The sequence below is a fragment of the Scyliorhinus canicula genome, chromosome 5, assembly GCF_902713615.1.
Source record: "Scyliorhinus canicula chromosome 5, sScyCan1.1, whole genome shotgun sequence".
NCBI lineage: Eukaryota > Metazoa > Chordata > Chondrichthyes > Carcharhiniformes > Scyliorhinidae > Scyliorhinus > Scyliorhinus canicula.
Genome location: NC_052150.1, coordinates 4,044,391 through 4,068,890, shown reverse-complemented (window position 1 = coordinate 4,068,890; position 24,500 = coordinate 4,044,391). Strand labels below are relative to the sequence as shown.

Below are 24,500 nucleotides of genomic sequence, written 5' to 3'. Positions count from 1 at the left end.
GGCTCTGCAACCTCAACCCTTGCCTCCTAAAGAATCCTTGGATATATCCCACCTGGCCCAGGGGACATGTCGACCCTAAGGTTTTTCAAAATTGCTAATACATCCTTCCTCAGAACATCTACCTCCTCCAGCCTACCCGCCTGTATCACACTCTCATCCTCAAAAACATGGCCCCTCTCCTTGGAGAACACTGAAGAAAAGTATCCATTCAATGCCTCTCCTATTTCTTCTGACTCCATGCACTAGTTCCTACCACTGTCCTTGACCGGTCCGACCCTCACCCTGGTCATTCTTTTATTTCTCACATGAGAGTAAAAAGCCATGGGGTTTTCCTTAATCTGACCCGCCAAGGATTTCTCATGCCCCCTCCGAGCTCATTCCTTGCTACCTTGTAACCCTCAAGCGACCCAACTGAACCTAGTTTTCTCATCCTTACATACTCTTCCTTTTTCCTCTTGACAAGACATTCAACCTCTTTTGTGAACCATGGTTCCCTCACACGGTCATTTCCTCCCTGCCTGACAGGGACATTTCTATCAAGGACTTACAGTATTTGTTCCTTGAACAAGCTCTACTTTTCATTTGTGCCTTTCCCTGACAGTTTCTGTTCCCATCTTATGCTCCCTAATTCTTGCCTAATCGCATCATAATTACCCCTCCCCCAATTATAAACCTTGCCCTGCTGTATGGCCCTATCCCTCTCCATTGCAATAGTGAAAGACACTGAATTATGGTCACTATCTCCAAAGTGCTCTCCCACAAACAAATCTAACACTTGGCCCAGTTCATTACCCAGTACCAAATCCAATGTGGCCCCCCCTCTTGTCGGCCTATCCACATATTGTGTCAGGAAACCCTCCTGCACACGCTGTACACAAACAGCCCCATCCGAACTGTTCGACCTATAGAGGTTCCAATCAATATTTGGAAAGTTAAAGTCACCCATGACAACTACCCTGAGACCTCCACACCTATCCATAATCTGTTTTGCAATTTCTCCCTCCACATCTCTATTACTATTTGGGGGCCTATAGAAAACTCCTAACAACGTGACTGCTCCTTTCCTATTTCTAACTTCAGCCCATATTACCTCAGTAGGCAGATCCCCTTCGAACTGCCTTTCTGCAGCCATTAAACTATCCTTGATTAACAATGCTACTCCTCCACCTCTTTTACCACCTTTCCTACTCTTACTGAAACATCTATACCCCTGGAACTTCCAACAACCATTCCTGTCCCTGTTCTAACCATGTCTCTGTAATGGCCACAACATCGTAGTCCCAAGTACCAATCCACACTCCAAGTTCACCGACCTTATTCCGGATGCTCCTTGCATTGAAGTAGACGCACTTCAACCCACCTTTCTGTCTGCCGGTACACTCCTGCGACCTTGATATCCTCCTCAGTACCTCACTACTCTCAATACTGGCTTCTGGACTACAGCTCGTTTTCCCATCTCCATGATAACCCCCCCGAAGAGCCGTAGCAAATTTCCCTCCCAGGATATTGGTGCCCCTCTGGTTCAGATGCAAACCGTCCTGTCTGTACAGGTCCCACCTTCCCCAGAATGTGCTCCAGTTATCCATGTACCTGAAACCCTCCCTCCTGCACCATCCCTGCTGCCACGTGTTTATCTGCACGCTCTTCCTGTTCCTCACCTCACTAGCAACAAACCAGAGATGACAGCATGGTTTGTCCTGGCTCTCAGCTTCCACCCTAGCTCCCTAAATTCCTGTTTTTAATCCCCGTCCATTCTCTTACCTATGTCGTTGGTACCGATGTGTACCACGACTTGTGACTGTTCCCCCTCCCCCTTAAGGATTCTGAAAACACGGTCCGAGACGTCACGGACCCTGGCACCCGGGAGGAAACATACCATCCATGAGTCTCTTTCGTTGCCACAGAACCGTCTATCTGTCACTCTAACAATCGAGTCCCCAATAACTATTGCTCTTCTGCTCTCCCTCCTTCCCTTCTGAGCCACAGGGACGGACTCAGTGCTGGAGATCCGTTCACCGTGGCGTACCCCTGGTAGGTCAACAGTATCCAAAGTGGTATACTTGTTACTGAGGGGAACGACCACAGAGGATCCCTGCACTGATTGCTTCCTCCCAGCCACTCTCACCGTCACCCATCTATCTTGATTCTTCGGAGTAACTACATCCCTGAAGCTACTATGTATGACCACCTCTGCCGCCCGAATGATCCGAAGTTCATCCAGCTCCAGCTCCAGTTCCCTAACATGGTTTCTGAGGAACTGGAGATGGGTGCACTTCCCACAGGTGAAATCAGCAGGGACACTGACAGCATCTCTCACCTCAAGCATTCTGCAGAAGGAACATTGCACTGCCTTCCCTGCCATCCCCTCCAGATAAAACAAGAAAAAGAAAGAAATAACTTACCTGTTATTCACTCGACCCCTTAGGTTAGAGGAGGTGGAAGGGTGGGGGATATTACAAGTTTAGTGTCTCGGGTTTCGGAACCGCCCAACTTAAATACAGATAAAAATAAAAACACTTAACCAGCAACCACTGCGCCCTGCACGAGAACAGCAATCAGCTGTTATGGGCCTGCGCAAACAATTTAAATCTTTACTACTTACCCAGCAGTCACTCTGTCCTCACTCCGACCGGATTCAGCTGGAAACTCCCAACAGTAAGTTTGTTTAAAACTTTACTCCCCTTCTCAGCAAGCACTCACTCAGCAGCCACTGCGCCCCGCACGGGAACACCTCAGGGAAAAGAAAAACTACTCACCAGTCACCAGCCAATCATCTTTCAGATACAGTGACCGCAATGCACCAATGCAAATTTTCCCCGCAACAGCCAATCAGCAGCTCCGCTCTGCTGCCCTCTGCTGGATTTTGTTCGATATTTGTTGGTCAGATAATGTTGGTAATTGGGTTGAAGGAAGTGGCAGGGCTGGAGTGGATCTTGGAATCAGATGGTTGGTGTGAAAGGAATAGGTTATTATTGCATGCATGGCTCACGTTGATCCAATTCTATTACATCAGGGTATTGAGGGACACAACATTTGGGGCAAATGGAGTTGAAGTATAGATAAGCTGTGATCCAAGAACAGGCAATTCAGCCCCTGGAGTCTGCCCCAGCATCCAGCTTGATCACAGAAATCCTCTGTAGGTTGAACCGAATAACCTTTCAAATGGTTAATGTCAGTTCGAGCGGCCAAAACTGCCTTCACCCACCCAAAAAAAAAGCATATGAAATATATTAATCAGTGTTTTAACCGCAAACAGCCAGTGATGTAGCTCGGGGACACAGTGGTTAGCACTGCTGCCTCACTGCGCCAGGGACCCCGGGTTCGATTCCAGCCTCGGGTGGCTGTCTGTGCGGAGTCTGCACGTTCTCCCCGTGTGTGCGTGGGTTTCCTCCGGGTGCTCCGGTTTCCTCCCACTGTCCAAAGATGTGCGGGTTGGGAGGATTGGACATTCTAAATTGCCCCTTTGGTTGAGGTTACAGGGCGGGGGATTGGGCCTAGGTAGGATGGTCTTTCAAAGAGTCGGAGCAGACTCGATGGGCCGAATGGAAATAAATTGGCAGGATTACAGGGATCAAGCAGGGGTTTGGGGCGGACTGGGTCGTTCTTCAGAAACCATAAATAATTCTGTGGTCCGAGCGTTTGGTTCCGTGGGCTGGGAAACTACCTGACTCCCCAAACCCAAGACGGGAGAAACTGCCTCACCCCCTGGATTTTCATTCCGGGAGTGGGCAGGGGTAGATTTTAAAGGTCACCAATCATAATGGCACAATCATTCTCCAGCTAATTTTGTAAAACACATATTTAATAATGGAAATAGACAGATAATCATAATGCACTCACACTAGCGCTTCATTCATGCTTCTCGAGAAGCTAAGTTGCCATTCAACTTGAAAAACCGATGACTGGTTTTATAACTCAAATGGACTGTGTATAGAAATTGCACCTAATGGCTTCGTGAAAATGCATTCCTGCAAAGAAAATCCAATTTCTAAAATAGGATTGTGGCATTCTATTTTAAAGAGCAGGATTCCAGATGCTGGAAGATACTTGCCAATCACAGAAAACTCAGTGGACGTAAGAATGCACTGGTTCTGATTGTGTAATGACTTCACATCAAGAGCAATGAGAGTCCTACATTTAATAGCTGTCAGCCTTGACTCAGTGGCTATCATTTCTGAGTCAGAACGCTGTGCGTTCGAGTCCCACTACAGCGACTTGAACCCATAATCCTGTCTGATATCGCAGTGCAGCACTGAGTGTGTGCTACATTGTTGGTGGTGCGCATTTCAGAGGATAGAACAAGGCCCTGCCTGCATTTTCAAAAGGATTTAAAATATATTCTGCCATTATTTGAAACAGAGGAGAAGGTGCCCTGACCAACACTTGTCCAACACCCACGCTTATCACATTGCTGTTTGTCGATCTCGCTGTGTGCAGATTGGCTGTCCTGTTTTCATGTGATACAAAATTGACGGATTTCCAAAAAGTACTTAATTGGCTGTGAAAACAAGGCAGCTAAAAGAGGCCCTTGAGGTAAAATAGACCAGGCCCGATTTCTCCAGATACTGGAGGGCTTTCAATTCGTCCTCTCACCCACCCAAAGTTTGAATCACGGCCCACGTTCATCCTGAGAGGCAATAGAAGAAAAGAAACTCCCAAAACATTGATTCTCTGTCAAAGGAGTCAATGGTTCAGTGAAGAGTGCAGGAGGGCAGGCCAGGAGGAGAACCAGGCGGGCTTAAACATGAGGTCTCAACCTCAGGACTACTTGGCACAGGCCCGCCCGCGGATCAGTGGACCCCGATCACGGGCCAAGCGACCATGGGGGCACTCTATACCTCCGTGTCGGCCGGTGTAAATGTCCGCGATGGCCGACACAGAGATGAACCCCTGCGCATGCGCTGGGATGACGCCAGCACACGCTGGTGCTCCCGCACATATGCCAACTCGTGCCGGCTGGCAGAGACCCTCTGGCGCCGGTTGGCAGGGCGCCAAGCCCCACCGGCGCGAAGTCGCGGCACAAACCACTCGGGCGCCGGCCTTACCCCTGAAGGTGCAGAGGATTCGGCAGCTTCGGGGCGGCCCGATGCCGGCGTAGTTCTCCCCACTCCTTTGCGCCGGAGCTGCCTGCCCCGCCGGTTGCTGCAGAATTCTGCCCATGATCAGAAAGCCACTCGGCCCCTTGAGTCTGCTTCATGATTCAATAAGGCTGCTGCTCATCTGATTGTCATTTCAACCCCACATTCCTGCTCACCTCAATAAACTTTCACCCCCTGATTAATCAGGAATCTATTTAGCTCTGCATTAAAAATATTCAAAGACTCTATTTTCACTGCCTATTGAAGAAGTGAGTTCCAGAGACTCTCAACCTTGCTGCGAGAAATATTTTTTTCTCATCTCTATCTTAAATGAGCGACCCCTTATTATTAAAAAGTGACTCTCGTTCTTGATTCTCTGAAGAGAGGAAACATCCTCTCCACATACAACCCTAAGACCATGAGACATAGGAGCAGGATTCAGCCATACGACCCATCGTGTCTGCTCCGCCATTCAATCATGGCTGATATGTTTCTCATCCCCATTCTCCTGCCTTCTCCCCATAGCCCCAAATCTCCTTATTAATCAAGAATCTATCTATCTCTGTCTTAAAGACACTCAGTGATTTGGTCTCCACTGCCTTCTGCGGCAAAGAGTTCCACAGATTCACCACCCTCTGGCTGAAGAAATTCCTCCTCATCTCTGTTTTAAAGGATCATCCCTTTAGTCTGAGACTGTGCCCTTGGGTTCTAGTTTCTCTTGCTGGTGGAAAGATCCTCTCCACGTCCACTCTCTGCAGGCCTCTCAATATCATGTAAGTTTCAATAAGATTCCCCCTCACCCTTCTAAACTTTGAATACAGACCCAGAGTCCTCAACTGCTCTTCATATGACAAGCTCTTCATTTTGGGGATCATTCTTGTGAACCTCCTCTGGACCCTTTCCATCCTGTCAATACCCCTCAGGTTCTTAAAGGATCTTAAGGGTTTCGATCAAGTTGCCTCTTACTCTTCTAATATGTAGTGGATACAGCTGTAAACTCTCCAACCTTTCCTCATAAGACAACCCACCCATTCCTGGTATTAGTTCAATAAACCGACTCTGAACTGTTTCTAACACGTTTGCATCTTTCCTTAAAAAAGGAGACAGATATTGTGCGCAATACTCCATATGTAGTCTCACCAATGCCCTGTACAACTGAAGCATAATCTCTCTACCTTTTTAATCACTTCCCCTCATAATAAATGATCACATTCTATTAGCTTTCCTAATTACTTGGTGTACCTGTGTATCGCCTTTCTGTGATTCATGCACTAGGACGACCAGATCCCTCTGCATCTCAAAGCTTTGCAAACTCTCACCATTTAGATAATAAGCTTCTTTTTTATTCTTCCTGCCAAAAGACTTGGAATTCTACAATGAGAAACTCATCACATGACTTTTCTAAGCCTTCTGAAGGCACAGACACTGGGTGGGGTTCTGCGGGAATCGGCGGGGCGGGCAACTCTGTCACGAAGGAGTGGCGTGAACCACTCCGGCGTCGGGCCGCCCCAAAGGTGTGGAATTCCCAAAGCCTGTCCACCATCTACCAGCCACAAGTCAGCAGTGCAATGGAATCCTCTCCACTTGCCTGGATGAGTGCAGCTCCAACAACACTCAAGGATTTGGGATTCAATCCCTTTGCCTCGGGACCTCGGGTGAGGGCTGTTTCACACTGGTCTCCACAAATGGGGGCCAGGCGGAACAGCACTTGTGGGGATCTCCAAATCGGAGGCCTAGCAATGCCATGTGGGGGCCAGCCTGGCATTGCCAATGTGCCCAGGTGTCACTGGCAGCTGGTGGGGACATTGCCAGGGTGCCAGGTTGGCACTGCCCAGGTGTCGAACTGGCATTTTGTGCATGATCATGATTGGGCCGGGGTTGCCGGGTGTTGGGTGGGCCCAGGGACTCTCCCGTGTTGCGTTCGGGCTGGGGGGAGGGGGGGTGGGGGAAGGTGTCCTGAATGGCATCCTGGTCTCTTGTTACAATGGGGAGTTCCGGTGAGCTCCCCATTGTAAAGAAACTGGACTCTGTGCGGCCTCGACCATCCGTGTTCCCTGTTCAGGCCCCTTGTTCAAAGCGAGTCACGTTGAATAGCCATGTGTTTCTCGGCACTGCGAGCACCGGGAAACAGGCGGCTGAACACGCTCGCTGGGAGACTATGTTCACTTTGGGAAGATCGCGCCCACAGTCATCCTTTGGAGGAATTGCTTCCAATGTGTTTTGTCTTTGCTTTCAGCCTTGATAGTTTGTGGAGCTCGCTGTCTGATCTAACTCTTTATCTTGGGGAAGGCGAAGGTCAGGATACAAAACAGAGTGGGGGCTGGGACACAACCCTGTTTCACTCTATTCTTCACCCCGAAACTATCAGAAGTGGAGCCATCAAACTAGACAGTGCCGTGTATGTTGACATGGAAGCAGTGGATGAGACTGAGGAATTTTGTGGATGGACTATTTTTCCCCAGTATCTTGTGGAAACCTGCTCTACTAATAGTATTCAATACCTTAGCGAGAACTGCAAAAATTCGGTACAGAGGTATATCCTATTCCCTTCACTTCTCTTGCAGCTGGTACATGGAGAAGGTTTTGTCCACAGTAGCTCTGCAGACATGGAAACTGCACTGTGCTTCCGAGTACACTGATTAAGTTTGACCCTAGCAAAGACCTTCATCATGATGGTTGTGAGTGAATAGTTATTGCAGTCTATACCGTCCCCTTTTTCTTATAGTGTAATGATTTTGGATTATGTAGAGCTCCATATACACATTAGGAAAACAGCTGCCACTTTTGGCTAATTTAGATAACCAAACACCAGACTGACCCTTCAGTCCAAGCTGATGGTTTATACAGCCTGTGTTGTGAAACATGTTGTGAAACATGGGTAACTTACAGCTGTCAGGAAAACCTAGTTCAATAATTTCTATTGTCACTGCCTGTGGCACATTCTGGGTATCGTGGCAGGACAGAATCATTTTAAAAAATAAATTTAGAGTATCCAATTCATTTTTTCCAATTAAGGGGCAATTTAGCGTGGCCAATCCACCTGCACATCTTTTGGGTTGTGGGGGCGAAACCCACGCAAACATGGGGGAGAATGTGCAAACTCCACATGGACAGTGACCCAGGGCCGGGATCGAACCTGGGACCTCGGTGCCGTGAGGCAGCAGTGCTAACCACTTGCGCCACCTTGCTGCCCTTTGGCAGGACAGAATCATGAACGAGGCGGTCCTCTCACAGGTGGAGCTCCCATGCGCGTAGCCACTCACCAAACTAACGTGGCTTCAATGGATCGCGCACACCCACCGTCATATACCCAAGACATCATATACCTAAGGGCATTCTAGATGGTGAGGTAGCTGGGGCCAGATAGCCAATGTGGCATCCAAGGTACTGCATCAAGGATGCTTGCAAGTGTATGAATACCCGAAACATCAAGTTTTGTAGCCGGGAGTCACTGGCTGGTGGAGGAGGGAAATACCAACTTCTCCTGTGGGCTGGTGTTCACGACCACGTTGTCTGCAGCTGCTTGACAACAGACACTGATGCTGAAAAAACAACCCGCACCATCACTCGGCAGTATCGTGAGCTTGTGGCAGAACCTGCCTTTCGAGGGTTGGCCTTCACAAGCATCAGCAATGATGCACCAAGTGAAGGCAGCCCACGCAAATAGATCTTTGCTTTCTGTCCATCATCTCTCATGGATGAAACAATACCCAAAATTAATAACTGAATCTTTCAATAGGCTTTCAGCTTATCGATCGACAATAAATGTCATCTGTTTCGTTGCATTCAAAGAGGTTGTATTGGAACATGAAAGCAGTGAGATAAAAGTGTAAAGGGATACATAATATGGCCTTGCACATTATAACTGAGAATCAAGCAATTTCCTCGCCGAAGAGAAGCTCAGTGGAATGAATAATTTCTTCTATGTTTCGTGACCTTTCCACTGCTGAATTGCTTCACAGAAATTAATTCATGAAAAGAATATGTGATGATAAATATATTCGGAGTTAAAATCATATAAGGAAAAATATTCAGTGCTGCAAATGTATCTATTTTGCATGTATTATGCAAATACATTTTACTGCAGTAAAGATCTTCTACCTGCATTTATTCAGGCATCTTTGCTTGTTCTCAAACAGTGTACACCATGAAGGAAGGGCATATTTTGCATGTGCAGTGCCTATATATGAGCTCTGACAATACATTGATATAATCTCCTAACTAGCTACTCCTAACGTCGCTATGTTAGCCAGTACCTCAGGAGTCAAAGATGCATCACAAATAAAAGTAAAACATTTATTTTAGCCTGGAAAGAAATGATTTGCTTATGTCACAAGATGCTGTTTTCTTCCCAGCCCTCTGTGAGATCTAGAAATCAAGTTTAAATTTAACAATTAACATTTACTGAGCAATGCAAATGGACACTTATTGTTTTTGAATTAAAATGCACTTCTTGTCGGTAAAAATTGAATCTTGCCAGACTTAAAATGCAATCAAAATGCAATTGCCCATCTCTCAGAATTGGTTTGAACTAGTAAAAGGATTAATGTGTCAAAAAAAAACTTAGCTAAAGTTGTCTTACTGTAATCGCCAGAAATAAATGGGCACATTTAACTGAGTTCATGCTTTGCTAATCTTTTGCTGCTTTACAGAGTGAATATTTGAAACCATTACATTTAAATCACTAGGAGATGATAATAAATGGAGATTCCTTGCAGAGGACTAACATGTAATAGTGTCCTTAAAAAGCATGTAATGCCTTATCTGTGACTATGTGCCATTTCTCATTTCACTACTCAGCAGTTATCTTGAGCTAGTATAAAGTACCTTGCACAGACCTATTGCTGACTCTTAATGCTGAGTGATTACTAGAAGCACACAATAGCACAATGGGCCTGTCTTACTTCTGCTGGAGGAATCTAAAAATCCACAGCACAGCATTTCACGGTGGAGGTTACTGAAGTGGCTCAAGGAGGCACCTCGACACCACCTGCGCAGGGAACAACTGACAATAGATGATGGCCTCATCCGCAGATGCTCATATCCCACGAGTGAATATTTAAAAAAAAATGTGTTGCCAAGTGTTCTGTCTCAATGGTGTTTCGTCTTTTTTGATTCAGTGCATGTTTTTAACTTTGTTTTTGTGTGTATCACAGACAACACAGCTGGAATCTTACCCAAGAGAAATGGCTACAGTCGCAGGCAACTGGAGCTCTATTTCCTTCCTGTTGTGATCTCAGACAGTGATCACCCTATACAAAGCAGCACAAACACATTGACTATTCGAGTCTGCGGATGTGATGTGGATGGTACAATCTTGTCTTGCAATGTAGAAGCAATCTTTCTGCCAGTGGGCTTGAGCACAGAGGCATTGATAGCAATCCTACTTTGCATCATTATACTCCTTGGTGAGTCTAACACTGGTCCATGTTACTATAGTAACGCTCAGTCACCAATGACATTCAGTGAGTTCAAATTAAAATTCCATTCGACATTAGGGCTTTTCATTATAACCAGCTCTATGCCAATAAGGATCCTAACTCATGTTTAGTCATGTGTTCCCACAGGAAGCAAAGGAGGAACGGAAACATTTCTGATTGTGTAGTTAACTTGGATATTTATTCAATTAAGCTTGAGCCTCAATAACTTAAGAGCTTTGTTTGACTTTGACATCACAAAGTTAAAGTAAGCCAAATTTGAAATGTATCAATCTTCCCTATCTCTGTAATCCTCTCCAGTCCCACAAGCTTCCAAGATCTCTTCGCTCTTCTAATTATGACCCCATGAGCATCCTTGATTCTAATTATTCCAGCATTGGTGTCATACCTTCAGCCGCCTGGATTCCAGGCTTAGGGATTGCCTTCCGATACCGCCCTGCCTTTCCATCTCTCTTTACCAGCTTGATCAAGCTTTTGGCTAAACTATTCTTACATGGCTCATGTCAAATTTTGATTGTTATCACCCGCTTGAAGCACATTGGGATATTTTAATATGCTAATGTTGCAGGGGACAGTTTGGAAGTTTGCAGATGACTTAAAATTTGGAAGTATCGTAGACTGTGAGGAGGACAATGTGGGACTTCAAAAGAACATAGACAAGTTGGTGGAGTAGGCAGTTAGATGGCAGGTGCGGGGAAATGTGAGGTGATGAATTTTGGTAGGAGGAATGTGGAGAGACAATATAAAATAAGGTATGCAATGTCTAAGGAGGTGCAGGAGCAGAGGGGCCAAGACGTATCTGCATAGATCATTGAAGGTGAAGAGAACAGTTAATAAAGCATACCATATACATAGGAACATAGAACATAGGAGCAGGAGGAGGCTATTCAAGCGTGTTCCACCATTCATTATGATCATAGCTGATCATCCAACTCAGTAACTTATTCCCCCTTCCCCACAAATTCTTTGATTCCTTTAGACCCAAGAGTTAAATCTATTTCCTTCTCGAAAATATCCTGGGCTTTATTAATAGAGGCAAGGAGGTTATGCTGAACTTATATGAGACACTAGTTAGACCCCATCTTGAGTATGGGAGACTTCAACTTCCCCAATATTGACTGGGACTCACTTAGTGCTGGGGGCTTAGATGGGGCAGAGTTTGTAAGGAGCATCCAGGAGGGCTTCTTAAAACAATATGTGGACAGTCGAACTAGGGAAGGGGCTGTACTGGACCTGGTATTGGGGAATGAGCCCGGCCAGGTGGTAGAAGTTTCAGTCGGGAGCATTTCGGGAACAGTGACCACAATTCAGTAAGTTTTAAAGTGCTGGTGGACAAAGATAAGAGTGGTCCGAGGGTGAATGTGCTAAATTGGGGTAAGGCCGCATATATAAGGCCTAATATAACAATATTAGTCCTGAACTGAAGAACCTAGATTGGTGGCGGATGTTTGAGGGTAAATCAACATCTGTCACGTGGGAGGCTTTCAAATGTCCGTTGAAAGGAATTCAGGGCCGGCATGTTCCTGCACGGAGAAGTATAAATACGGCAAATTTCGGGAACCTTGGGTAATGAGAGATATTGTCGGCGTCGTCAAAAAGAAAAAGAAGGCGTTTGTCAGGGCTAGAAGGCTGGGAACAGACAAATCCTGTGTGGAATATAAGGAAAGTAGGAAGGAACTTAAGCAAGGAGTCAGGAGGGCTAAAAGGGGCCACGAAAAGTCATTGGCAAATAGGGTTAAGGTAAATCCCAAGGCTTTTTACACGTACATAAAAGCAAGAGGGTAGCCAGGGAAAGGGTTGGCCCACTGAAGGACAGACGAGGGAATTTACGTGTGGAGCCAGAGGAAATGGCGAGGTACTAAATGAATATTTTGCATCAGTATTCACCAAAGAGAAAGAAATGGTCGATGTTGAGTCTGGAGAAGGGTGTATCGAAAGCCTGGGTCACATTGAGATCCAAAAAGATGAGGTGTTGGGTGTCTTGAAAAATATTAAGGTGGATAAGTCCCCAGGGCCTGATGGGATCTACCCCAGAATACTGAAGGAGGTTAGAGATGAAATTGCTGAGGCCTTGACAGAAATCTTTGGATCCTCACTGTCTTCTGGAGAATAGACAATTTTGTTCCTTTGTTTAATAAAGGTAGCAAGGATAATCAAGGGAACTACAGGCCGGTGAGCCTTACGTCAGTGGTAGGGAAATTACTGGAGAGAATTCTTTGAGACAGGATCTACTCCCATTAGGAAGCAAATGGATGTATTAGTGAGCAACAGCATGGTTTTGTGAAGGGGAGGTCATGTCTCAATAACTTGATAGAGTTTTTCGAAGAGGTCACAAAGATGATTGATGCAGGTAGGGCAGTGGATGTTGCCTATATGGACTTCAGTAAAGCCTTTGGCAAGGTCCCTCATGATAGACTGGTACAAAAGGTGAAGTCACCCGGGATCAGGGGTGAGCTGGCAAGGTGGATACAGAACTGGCTAGGTCATAGAAGGCAGAGAGTAGCAATGGAAGGGTGCTTTTTTAATTGGAGGGCTGTGACTAGTGGTGTTCCGCAGGGATCAGTGCTGGAACCTTTGCTGTTCGTAGTATATATAAATGATTTGGACGAAAATGTAAATTTGCAGACGACACAAAGGTTGGTGAAATTGCAGATAGCGATGAGGACTGGCAGAGGATTCAGCAGGATTTAGATCATTTGGAGAGTTGGGCGGAGAGATGGAAGATGGAGTTTAATCCGGACAAATGGGAGGCACTGCATTTAGAAATATCTAATGCAGGTAGGGAATATACAGTGAATGGTAGAACCCACAGGAGTATATAGGAGGAACCCATAGGAGGACAGTCAGAGAGATCTAGGTGTACAAGTCCACAGGTCACTGGAAGGGGCAACACAGGTGGAGAAAGTAGTCAAGAAGGCATACGGCATGCTTTCCTTCATTGGCCGGGGCATTGAGTATAAGAATTGGCAAGTCATGTTGCAGCTGTATAGAACCTTAGTTAGGCCACATTTGGAGTATTGTGTTGAATTCTGGTTGCCACACTACCAGAAGGATGTGGAGGCTTTAGAGAGGCTGCAGAAGAGATTTACCAGGATGTTACCTGCTGTGGAGGGCATTAGCTATGAGGAGAGGTTGAATAAACTTGGTTTGTTCTCACTGGAACGACGGAGGCTGAGGGGTGACCTGATAGAGGCCTACAAAACTATGAGGGGCATAGACAGAGTGGATAGTCAGAAGCTTTTCCTCAGGGTAGAGGGGTCAATTACTAGGGGGCGTAGGTTTAAGGTGCGAGTGGCAAGGTTTAGAGGAGATGTACGAGGTAAGTTTTTTACACAGAGGGTAGTGGGTGCCTGGGACTCACTGCCGGAGGAGGTGGTGGAAGCAGGGACGATAGCGACATTTAAGGGGCATCTTGACAATTACATGAATAGGATGGGAATAGAGGGATACGGGCCCGGGAAGTGTAGAAGATTTTAGTTTAGATGGGCAGCATGGTAGGCACGGGCTTGGAGGCCGAAGGGCCTGTTCCTGTGCTGTACATTTCTTTGTTCTTTGTTCTATTGTGTACAATTCTGTGCACAACACTACAGAAAGGATATGAATGCATTGCAGAAGAACGTTTACAAGAACGTTTCCAGGGATGATAAACTTCAGTTCTGAGAATAGATTGGCGAGGTTGAGGGTGTTCTCCTCGGAATGTAGAAGGCTAAGAGAAGATTTGATAGAGGTGAACAAAACCACGAGGGTGATTGACAGAGTAGATAAGGAGAAATGGTTTCCGCTACATCAACACATAGTCCTTTGGTGCTGTTTGTCCAGTAGTGGAAAACCTAACTGTTAGGTTTTTCGTTATAACTCCAGCATTGAACTAGAATAGTAGAAATACCAGCTGTGTGAGAAACCGATCCTATATTGCATTGCACCATTCTTCATGTGTCCCTGGTAGGTAGACACCTTGGATGTGAAATTAAGAGGCCTACTGCCTGTTTTGTGCCCTCTGTGTTAAATTAGGCTCTGGACCTGGTCTGCTTAAAAATCTTCAGCAATCTCTTGGACCACCAACAAAAATTTAGTACTTACTTAAAAAAAAGATAAGTTTGGTCACCCAGGTTCCAACGCACTTTTGAGAACTACCATTGTGGGCCATGATCACCCTTCCTATTGTCGTTCATTTCCTTTCCTGGACTTACCTTAGGGCTTCTGCTAATGATGTTCAAAATCCATCCCCAAGTAATGGACCACCTTCCTCTTGGGGATGCCAAAGTCACCTTTACCTCATCCAAATTATTGAAATTATTCCAAAGTCCCAATTACCGACAAACGTTAAGCCTTCTAAAATCTGGTTAAGTTCCCAAAAATGGATCATAAGTCATTTCTATGTCACCGACTACTCATTGACTGAGTGATTAGATGGACTGGAGGCTGCACAGCAATCACAGTTTTCATTTGGTCGGTAATTTGATGTAAAATTAAAACAAATATTCTTTTTTATGTCAGAAAGCGTGTCTTCTGAGTTTAAATCCTTTGATATACAGGACTTGTTGCAAATAGTACAAGTTCTGGCATCTGTGAGTTTATCTCATCAATCTATCCCAACTAAGGTGGAAAGTGGGAATGACAACTCGTCCTCCTTTCAGAGCCTTCTGAACATTCTCAAGGAACAGCATGAATGCTCACCATGGAGAACTTTACAACCTTGTTTCTCCACTTTTCCACTGAAGAAGTTCCTCAGAAATAAATAATCACGGGGAAAGGGTAAAATATTTTTTGATTGATTGATTTGGTTTATTGTCACATGTAAGTGAGGTTACAGCGTTATGGGGATAGGGGTGGAGGCCACGGGTTGAGTAGGGTGTTCTTTCCAAGAGGCGGTGCAGACTCGATGGGCCGAATGGCCTCCTTCTGCACTGTAAATTCTTTGATTCTATGATTCTATATGCCGAAGTACAGTGAAAAATATTTTTCTGCGGCCGAGGGAATGTACACAGTACGTACATAGTAGAAAAAAGAATATTCAACAGAGAACATTGACAAATGGTACATCGACAAACACTGATTGGTTACAGTGCGGAACAAAGGGCCAAACAAAGCAAATACTTGAGCAAGAGCAGCATAGGGCGTCGTGAATAGTGTTCTTACAGGGAACACATCAGTCCAAGGGGGAGTCGTTGAGGAGTCTTGTAGCTGTGGGGAAGAAGCTGTTCCTATGTCTGCATGTGCGAGTCTTCAGACTTCTGTACCTTCTGCTTGATGGAAGGGTCTGGAAGAAGGCAATGCCTGGGTGGAAGGGCTCTCTGACAATGCTGTCTGCCTTCCTGAGGCAGCAGGAGGTGTATACAGAATCAAAGTGGGGGTGGTGAGCTTGTGTGATGCATTGAGCAAATATTGACCAGTTCTGAGAATTGACTAATAAATTGGAACAGGGAGACACTGCTGTAGAATTTGTCATTTAAGAGGTAACAATTTTCTGTCAATGATCTTTATGTAAATTCCATCTTTGATACAAACCATGGTATTTCAATAAAAGGGAAATTTGTCACAGCCTTTGATACTTGAAGTTAAATTTAGCTTTTTATGGATTGTACAGTTTTGCACCCAAAAATCTACCGTAAGATTAAGCTCTTTGAAAATGTAACTACCAAGTCAGCTCACGGGGCTGCTACCATTGTGTGTCTGCATGTTCACTGGAACCTCTCGAGATAACTAAAGAAACAAAAGACAAAATGACCTGATACTGTTGTATTTTTACAATGGAATAAAGGCCCTAATCACTCACAAGGCATTGTATAAACTCATTGTAGATTAATTTGTTTAAACAGAGAACAGATATACATGGATAGAAAGCTTGGCAACATCAGAGCTGTGCTATATTCTGCTCACAGGCAAAAGTGAAACTGAGACTGGATCACAAGACATATTTCCCATCCAGTGTTCAAAGTTGTGCAGGTTAGGTGGATTGCCCATGCTAAAATTGCCCCTCAGTGTGCAAGCTTGTGTAGGTTAGGTGGGGCTATGGGGATACGCCGGCTGAGTGGACCTAGGTGGGGTGCTCTTTCAGAGAGTTGATACACTCGATGGGTTGAATGGCCTCCTTCTGCACTGCAGGGATTCCATGGTTCTAGTGATGACATGCTGCTATGCCTTACAGCATCCCCCTCCCCCACTTCCTTATCAAATATGTTTACTTTCCGGAACAGAAAAATCTATGAGTCTCCAACGTGTAGAGTTAATCAACTGGTACATCCAGATCTTGTCAAGGTGACCTTGTCTGGAGGTTTATTTAATTTCTCGTGGTGATCTGCAATCTTGGATGTTGTTGCTGGTTGCATTTTGAATCTTGTACTAGATGCAATAGAAGCAAATGGTGGTTGAGGATCTGGAATGGATCTGATTTGCCCTGGATTACACCTCTCCATTCCACTCTTGTGTGGAATGGTTTCATTGATTCTGAAGAAATCCATGTCACTTTGGCCTGTTGCCACATACCTTCTCTGGGATCCTGGATGTGAACTTGTTCTCCTAACTGCAGACTTGAAACACTAAATAAACAGAAAGTGTTTGAAACAAACCTGTTGGACTTTAACCTGGTGTTGTAAGACTTCTTACTGTGCTCACCCCAGTCCAACGCCGGCATCTCCACATCATAAACAGAAAATAGCACTTAAGCAACAATTATGCTTGACATATTGTTCAATTGTTGAATGAAGGGGTACTTGGTAATGTAGATGTTGATGCCGTCCTGCCAGGGAAATTAAAGAGGTTGGATGGAATTTTGGATCAAGACTTCATGGGTGAGGTTCTTTCTGCTGACTTGGCAGATGCTCTTGACAGGCCTCACATTTGTTGACAACAATTTCAATGTTATTGTTCGTACCCGGCCAAAAGATTGTCTCTAGTGCGAGTCCTCTTGTCCAACCTATGCCAATGCAAGAGTGGTGACGTTGTTGAAGAATATCAAGTTTCAAAGATTCCAGTGTGATGACCTGTCTGCCTTTTTATAAAAACTCCCTGGGAGATGCTTAGCTCATCCTGGTGAGGCACAAGTGGTCTCATGTGCCCGTGGACATGCTGAAGCTAAGCAGGCCATCTTTCAATGATAGCTTTCTGCCCTGTGGGATATTTTGCTGTGTTTTGTTGCAGCTGCTGGCATTTGCGTTGCACAGGATGTACCAGATCTTGCATTGTGCTGCAAGTGTAATATTGCAACTCCCTTGAAACAGCCACTTTTGTTGAAACATTCTGGGTATTTTAATGTTGGACCAGGAGCTGAGATGATAGCAGCTTCTGAGGTTGATCTGCCTTAAGAGGTGAGACTGATTCCGTGGATTGTTACTCGGATGAGGTTGCAGCATTTCCGGGTCTTTAATCTTCATGATGTCGAACATCTGTGACAATCAAGAGCATCAGTTGGACTTGCACTGCAGCCCTGTGGATCCTGTACATGGAATTAGTGAACAGTTGTCCACCAAAGATTGCAGAATGTAGGTTCTACCACGGCCCCTCACGTCTCTGAATTTGTGTCTTTTAGAATTCACAGAGATAGCATGTTGGCACTTGCCTCTGTGTCAATCTTGGCCAATAACCACCAGTTGCCAACTTTATTCGGACAGATCATTTTAATCTTGGCAATTGTTTCGGTTGGTATGGAGACATGTATGTTTTCAGTTGGTATGGAGACATGTATGTTTTCAGTTGGTATGGAGACATGTATGTTTTCAGTTGGTATGGAGACATGTATGTTTTTGGTTGGTATGGAGACATGTATGTTTTTGGTTGGTGTGGAGACATGTATGTTTTCAGTTGGTATGGAGACATGTATGTTTTCAGTTGGTATGGAGACATCTATGTTTTCGGTTGGTATGGAGACATGTATGTTTTTAGTTGGTATGGAGACATGTATGTTTTCGGTTGGTATGGAGACATGTATGTTTTTGGTTGGTATGGAGACATGTATGTTTTTGGTTGGTATGGAGACATGTATGTTTTTGGTTGGTATGGAGACATGTATGTTTTCGGTTGGTGTGGAGACATGTATGTTTTCGGTTGGTATGGAGACATGTATGTTTTCGGTTGGTGTGGAGACATGTATGTTTTCGGTTGGTATGGAGACATGTATGTTTTTGGTTGGTATGGAGACATGTATGTTTTTGGTTGGTATGGAGACATGTATATTTTCCACGAGATTGATGGTGTAAAACCTGCATTCACTGCTCTTGGTCTCGTCATGAGCATTTCCGTCATTTACTGGTTTGTCATTCACCTTATGAATAAGTTTCTTATGGAATACCGGATGGTCATTCTTATTGCTTGAAGGTGGCCATTGTGTACAGTCTGAATGGACCAGTGCTCAGCTCTTTGTGGCTGCATCACCTTGTGCTCTCGTGCGCTGCCGCTGCCAATGGCCCGTTCTGCCACGTGCCTTACAGAATTGATGGAAAGTTGGGCATTTCCATGGTGCATGCAGAAGACCACACCTTCCACACATCTTGCTGGGCTTGGGTCTTCTGGTAAGTGCAGCAACATTTGGGGTTGTCTTTAGGACATGTAACCTTTGTTGACTTGTGAGGATCACTTTACACTCATGCCCATTGTTGAGCTGGCTTTCGGCACGATGGGTGGGATTCTCTCATTCGGCGGCAGAGTGTCCACGCCGTCGGAAACGCCGCCGCGTTTCACAACGGCGTGAACAGGCCACTGGGAGTACCGACTCTGGCCCCGACAGGGGGTCAGCACGGCACTGGAGTGGTTCCCACCGCTCCAGCCTCCCATCCCGGCACGAACTATGTGCCGCGCCAACCCGCACATGTGCAGTGGTGCGGCATCAACGAGGACATGTGCAGTGGCGCCGGCGCTAACCCGCGCATGTGCGGTGACCTCAACGTGCCGGCCCCGACGCAACATGGAGCGGGAGTCCAGGGGCCGGCGTGTAAGAAAATAGGCCCGGGGAGCGAGAGGCCGGCCCGCCATACGATGGGTCCTGATTGCGGGCCAGGCCCCGTTGGAGGCAGCCCCCGGGGTCGGAGCCGCCCCCCCCCCCCCCCCCCCCCCCCCCAAACCAGGCCGGCCCCCGATCCTGCGCGCAGAGTTCCCGCTGGCTGCGACCAGGTATGATGGACGGCGCCAGCGGGACTCTGCCTTTTCAGAGCGGCCACTCGGCCCATCCGAGCCGGAGAATCGGTGGCCTGGCCGCCTAGAGCGGTCCGCAACTGTCGTCGCGCCAATGGCACCGTGCGGAGAATTGCGTGCCGGTGTCGTGGCGCGGTTGCAGGGATTCTCCGGCCCAGCGTGGGGCTGGGAGAATCCCGCCCGATATGTTCTGGGCTTGTCCAGCAAATCTTTCTGGAATGCTTCCATGGGAGTGGATGTGATCACTATCTCATCAATTGTGTCTGCGAGCTCAGTCTTTGAAAAATCACAGTACAATCCCCCTTTCTCTAAATCTGCTGCCAAAGTGGTCTTTCAATCCTGTAGGTTGCTTTTGGAAATGGCATGGACTCCAGTTGATGAAAATGAAAGTTTAACCGGTTTCTGAACCAGCCTTCAAATGTACTCCATCAGCGGGATTCTCCAACTTCCACCGGGTCGGAGAATTCCCGGGGGGCGGCACAAATCTCGCCCCGCCGCCCTAACGCCGGATGCCGTATTCTCTGGTGCCATTTTTCAGGCAGGGGCGGGGTTTACACCACGCAGGTCGGGGGCCATTGGCAGCGGCCCCCCTCCCAGCAATTCTCCGGGCCCCGATTGGCCGAGCGGCCGTCCATTTTTGGCCAGTCCTGCCAGCGTGAATCACTCAGCTCATGTACCGGCCGGACCTGGCAGGTAATTCGGCGGGGGCAGTCCTCGGGGGGAGCGCGGGGGTCCGACCGCGGGGGGGGGGGGGGGGGGGGCCACACACAGTGGCCTGGTCCACAATTGGGGCCCATCGATCTGTGGGCGGGCCTGTGCCGTGGGGGCACTGCTACCTTCCGCGCTGGCCCCTTTGAGCTCCACCATAGCTGGCGTGGAGAAGAGAACCCCCCGCGCATGCGCGAGATGACGCCGGCCCTTTGGTGCATGCATGAACTCGCACAGTCCCTTCGGAGCCAGCTGGTGCGGCACCAACCCCTCCGGCATCAACCTAGCCCCTGGCTCTTCCGGGGGGGTTTTGATGCCGGAGTGGTTGGCGCCGGTTTTCCCGCCGATGCGGGGACTTAGTCCCCGGAAAGAGAATCCCGGGCCATATCTTTTAGGGATCCTTTTGCTTTTCTGCTGTAAATCCTGATGTGTTCGATCTGTATAGACTTTAAATCCATGTGCAGGTTAGGTGGGGTTACGGGGATAGGGTGGGGGAATGGGCCTTGGTCAGATGTTCTTTCAGAGAGTCAGTGCAAACTCGATTGATCAATGGCCTCCCTCTGTATTGTAAGGATTCAATGGATTCTATGGACCTGAATTCATTCCCAATTGCTCGGTGAAATTTTATGACCTGCTTGTCTCATTCAGACATTCTTGAATCAAAATCCATGGGCGGATTCTCCATCCCACCGCACCAGATTCCTGATATGGCACGCCGTCGGGATTCTCCATTTCACCGACTGGTCAATGGGGTTTCCCATTGTGGGGCAGCCCCACGCCGTCGGGAAACCCCCGGGCTGCCGGCAAAATGGAGCATCCAGCCGGCGGAGAATCCAGCCCCATAGCTCTGTACATTGTTTAAATATTTTGAATTTGGATAGTAGGTCAGCTGCATCCCAATTCAAACTGGACAAGTCTGTGGACATTTTGACGATATCTCCGTGACCTTCCTCCTTGTTTTATTCAATTCATTGTTCAGCTACGATTGAAACCGGCCGTTATAATCACAACCTTTTCTGGCCCAATTTTTATGACGGCTTTGATTGTGTTTTTTTTTATTTGACTCTCTCTTGCTCATCGTCCCTGTGGCCCTCACACTAATCACTCACCTTTCCCAACTAAGCTAACCCAGTGCTGATCTTCTCGAACGGCTTTCCCACTCACTGAACCTATAGGCTGTGTGCCGCAATCTCGCCATGGGGAATCCACCCACTTACCAGCTCTTTAGTCAAACATTTTCTTGGCTCTGTGCCTTCAAAGCTTCTCTGTGCCGTCACCATGCTGTCATTTCAATGCTCTCCGGCACGGTGAACGCGTTGAGGCCTGACCAAGACATTAAGCATCATTCCAAGAAACGCAGCATGATCTCAGGCTGCTCAGCATGTCGCACCTGTGCTGTTACCCACCGTTGAACACCATGCTATGTTTGTATAAGAATGCAAAGGCACCAATCACCCATAAGAGTTTGGGTAAACACATTGTTGGTTCAGTTCAGACTTGGCGCATGCGAAGAGATACACATTGACAGAAAGAATGAAAACAACAGAGCTGTTCTATGTTCCGCTCACGGGCAAAAGTGAAACTGAGACTGGATGACAGGACACATTTCCCTTCTAGTGATGACATGCTGCTCTCCCTTAAAGGCAGATTACAGCAGAGACCAGCATCTCTCTGTTCTTGCCCAATTTCACACGTCTCCCCAAAGTTCCTGATGCACTTGCAGTGATGGAATGGGATAAGTCTCGACGTAATACACTTCCAATATTTTATTAACGACATGAACTATCGCTCAAGATTTAATTGAGCAAAGCCCATTAACGGAATATCTGGCAAGTAATCAAGTAAATAAGGCTGGCACGGTGGCACAATGGTTAGCACTGCTGCCTCGCAGCTCCAGGGTCCTGGGTTCAATACCGTCCTTGGGTCACTGTGTGTGGAGTCTTGCACTTTCGCCCCGTGTCTGCGTGCATTTCCTCCGGGTGCTCCGGTTCCCTCCCAGAGTTCAAAGATGTGCAGGTTAGGTGGATTGGCCATGCAAAAGTTGCCCCCTAGCGTCCAGGGATGTGCAGGTTAGGTGGGGTTACGATGGTAGGGTGAGTGCAAACTCAATGGGCCAGATAGCCTCCTTTTGCACTTTAGGGATTATACGGAATTCTAGGGCCAATGCTTAAAAGCTTCAAATATTCTGTGTGTTTGATTCCCAGTCAAATCCAATTTATTTTTTTAACCTTCGGCTCGTTCCATTTTTTAACGTGGATTTGAAGTGCAATTGTGCTGTGTAAACTGCTGAGTTACAGGTGGCTACACCATCTCAGGGGGAGATAGAGACATAGTGGTCACTGGATTAGTGGACCAGAGGCCCAGACTAATGCTCTGTGGACATGAGTTCAAAACCCCCCCACGGCAGAATTCAAATTCAGCTCATTGTCTGGAATTGAAAAGTTGGTCTGGGTAATGGTGACCATGAAATGGTTGTCATAAAAACCCAACTGGTTCACCAGTGTCCTTTCGGAAGGAAATCCTCCATCCTTACCTAATCTGGCCTACATCTGACTCCATAGCCACCGCAAAGCGGTTGCCTCCTAACTGCCCTCTGAAATGTGTGCAAATCCCCTCAGTTTAAGGTAAATTAGGGATAACCAAGAAACGCTGCCCTTGCCAGCAATGCCCACATCCCATCAAAGAACAAAGAAAAAAAAAATCACGTGTACCCAGTCGTTACAAGATTTGGCTCCTCTTGTCATAAAGGATCATTGGCCGGGATTCTCCGCCGGCGGGATTCTCCGTTGCATTGGCAGCGCACCTTTGCCCTCCGAGGCACACGCGGCCGGCAGAGAATACCGTCCATTATTTGTATGTTTACTGTTACGTTGAAATGTATTTCTGACCTTGCTTCACTTTTCACAGTGATTGTGGTTCTCTTTGTGGCATTGAGAAGACAAAGAAAGAAGGAAATCTGTATGACCTCGAAAGAAGATATCCGAGACAACGTGATCAGTTATGATGACGAAGGGGGTGGCGAGGAGGACACCCAGGCTTTTGACATTAGCACGCTGAGAAAGCCTGACTTGATAGAAGACGTGCAGCTACGCAGAGACGTCAAGCCAGAGACCCAGCAGCCACAGCGACAGACCATCATAGTACAAAACAACACTGACATCAGAGACTTCATCGATCAGAGATTGCAGGAGAACGATACAGATCCCAGTGCACCTCCTTATGATTCCCTGGTGACATATGCTTATGAAGGAAACTGTTCCATAGCTGAATCCCTCAGCTCTTTGGAATCAGTTACTGCAGACACAGATCAGGATTATGATTACCTCACTAACTGGGGACCCCGCTTTACAAAACTTGCAGACCTTTATTCACAAGAGAAAACCAACAGCCAACAAAATATTACCGAGTGACAGTAAATTTGAAGTCTGGTAAATTTAAGGACAAGATGAGTTTTGTCTTTTTTTTAATGGCTGCCATTGTTACTTGCTATGTCGACTATTGTTTTACTGTGAGATAGTTTTATTAGGTACCACAAAGATTTGACTTGTAAGATTATTGTGAAATTGGAGAGAGAGGCAAGCTCGATCAGTGTTTTTGAAATGTGTTGGCCATTCAATTGTAAGTGATAAGGAAATAAAAAAGCTGCAGGTTTTTCTGTAACCTTAACTGAAGTGCCTCAAAGAACTTTGAACACTGCAGACGTTTATGCTCTCCAGTAAGAGTGTCAGTTTTTATTATACAACTAAAAGGTGTTCTTAACTTGAATTAAATGACATTTACTTCAATAAAAGAAGCAATGGTATAGGTATAGGTGTTTGTGTTATATCGATTGCTGATTTGGACACATGTCTGCAACTAAGAAATACATTGATGACTATTGAGTGTACAATTACTCCCCTGTCATTCTCCCCTCCAGCTCCAGAATATGACTTCGGCTGTCAATCATACTCATTCAGTTGGAAGTTTATGACAGTTAACGTTACAGATTTCACCACTACGCCTGTCATTCTGCGATGATTAACTGACAAGAAATGTGTTATGAACGGAATGGAATTGGACCTGGCACTTTCTTTCTCTGTCATGATGTGTATCTGAGAGCAAACTAAGCTTATAATCAGGGGTAATGTCAGTCAGAAGCTTATAAATGAGC

At 46.4% G+C, this 24,500-nt stretch overlaps 1 protein-coding gene across 6 annotated transcripts in view; it reads left to right on the top strand.

Moving 5' to 3' along the window:
* The window catches only part of LOC119965742 (cadherin-12-like), a 722,197-nt gene extending 698,039 nt beyond the window's left edge, over positions 1-24,158 (top strand). For 5 of the 6 annotated variants that reach the window (XM_038796516.1, XM_038796515.1, XM_038796520.1 and 2 more), the window contains 2 exons: positions 10,235-10,486; positions 23,258-24,158. In XM_038796516.1, the coding sequence (XP_038652444.1) occupies positions 10,235-10,486; positions 23,258-23,760 (755 nt within the window). In that variant the 3' untranslated portion in view covers positions 23,761-24,158. The remainder of the gene's footprint in view (positions 1-10,234; positions 10,487-23,257) is intronic. The other variant, XM_038796521.1, reaches the window with a different exon arrangement.
* The last annotated feature ends 342 nt before the right edge of the window (positions 24,159-24,500 follow it).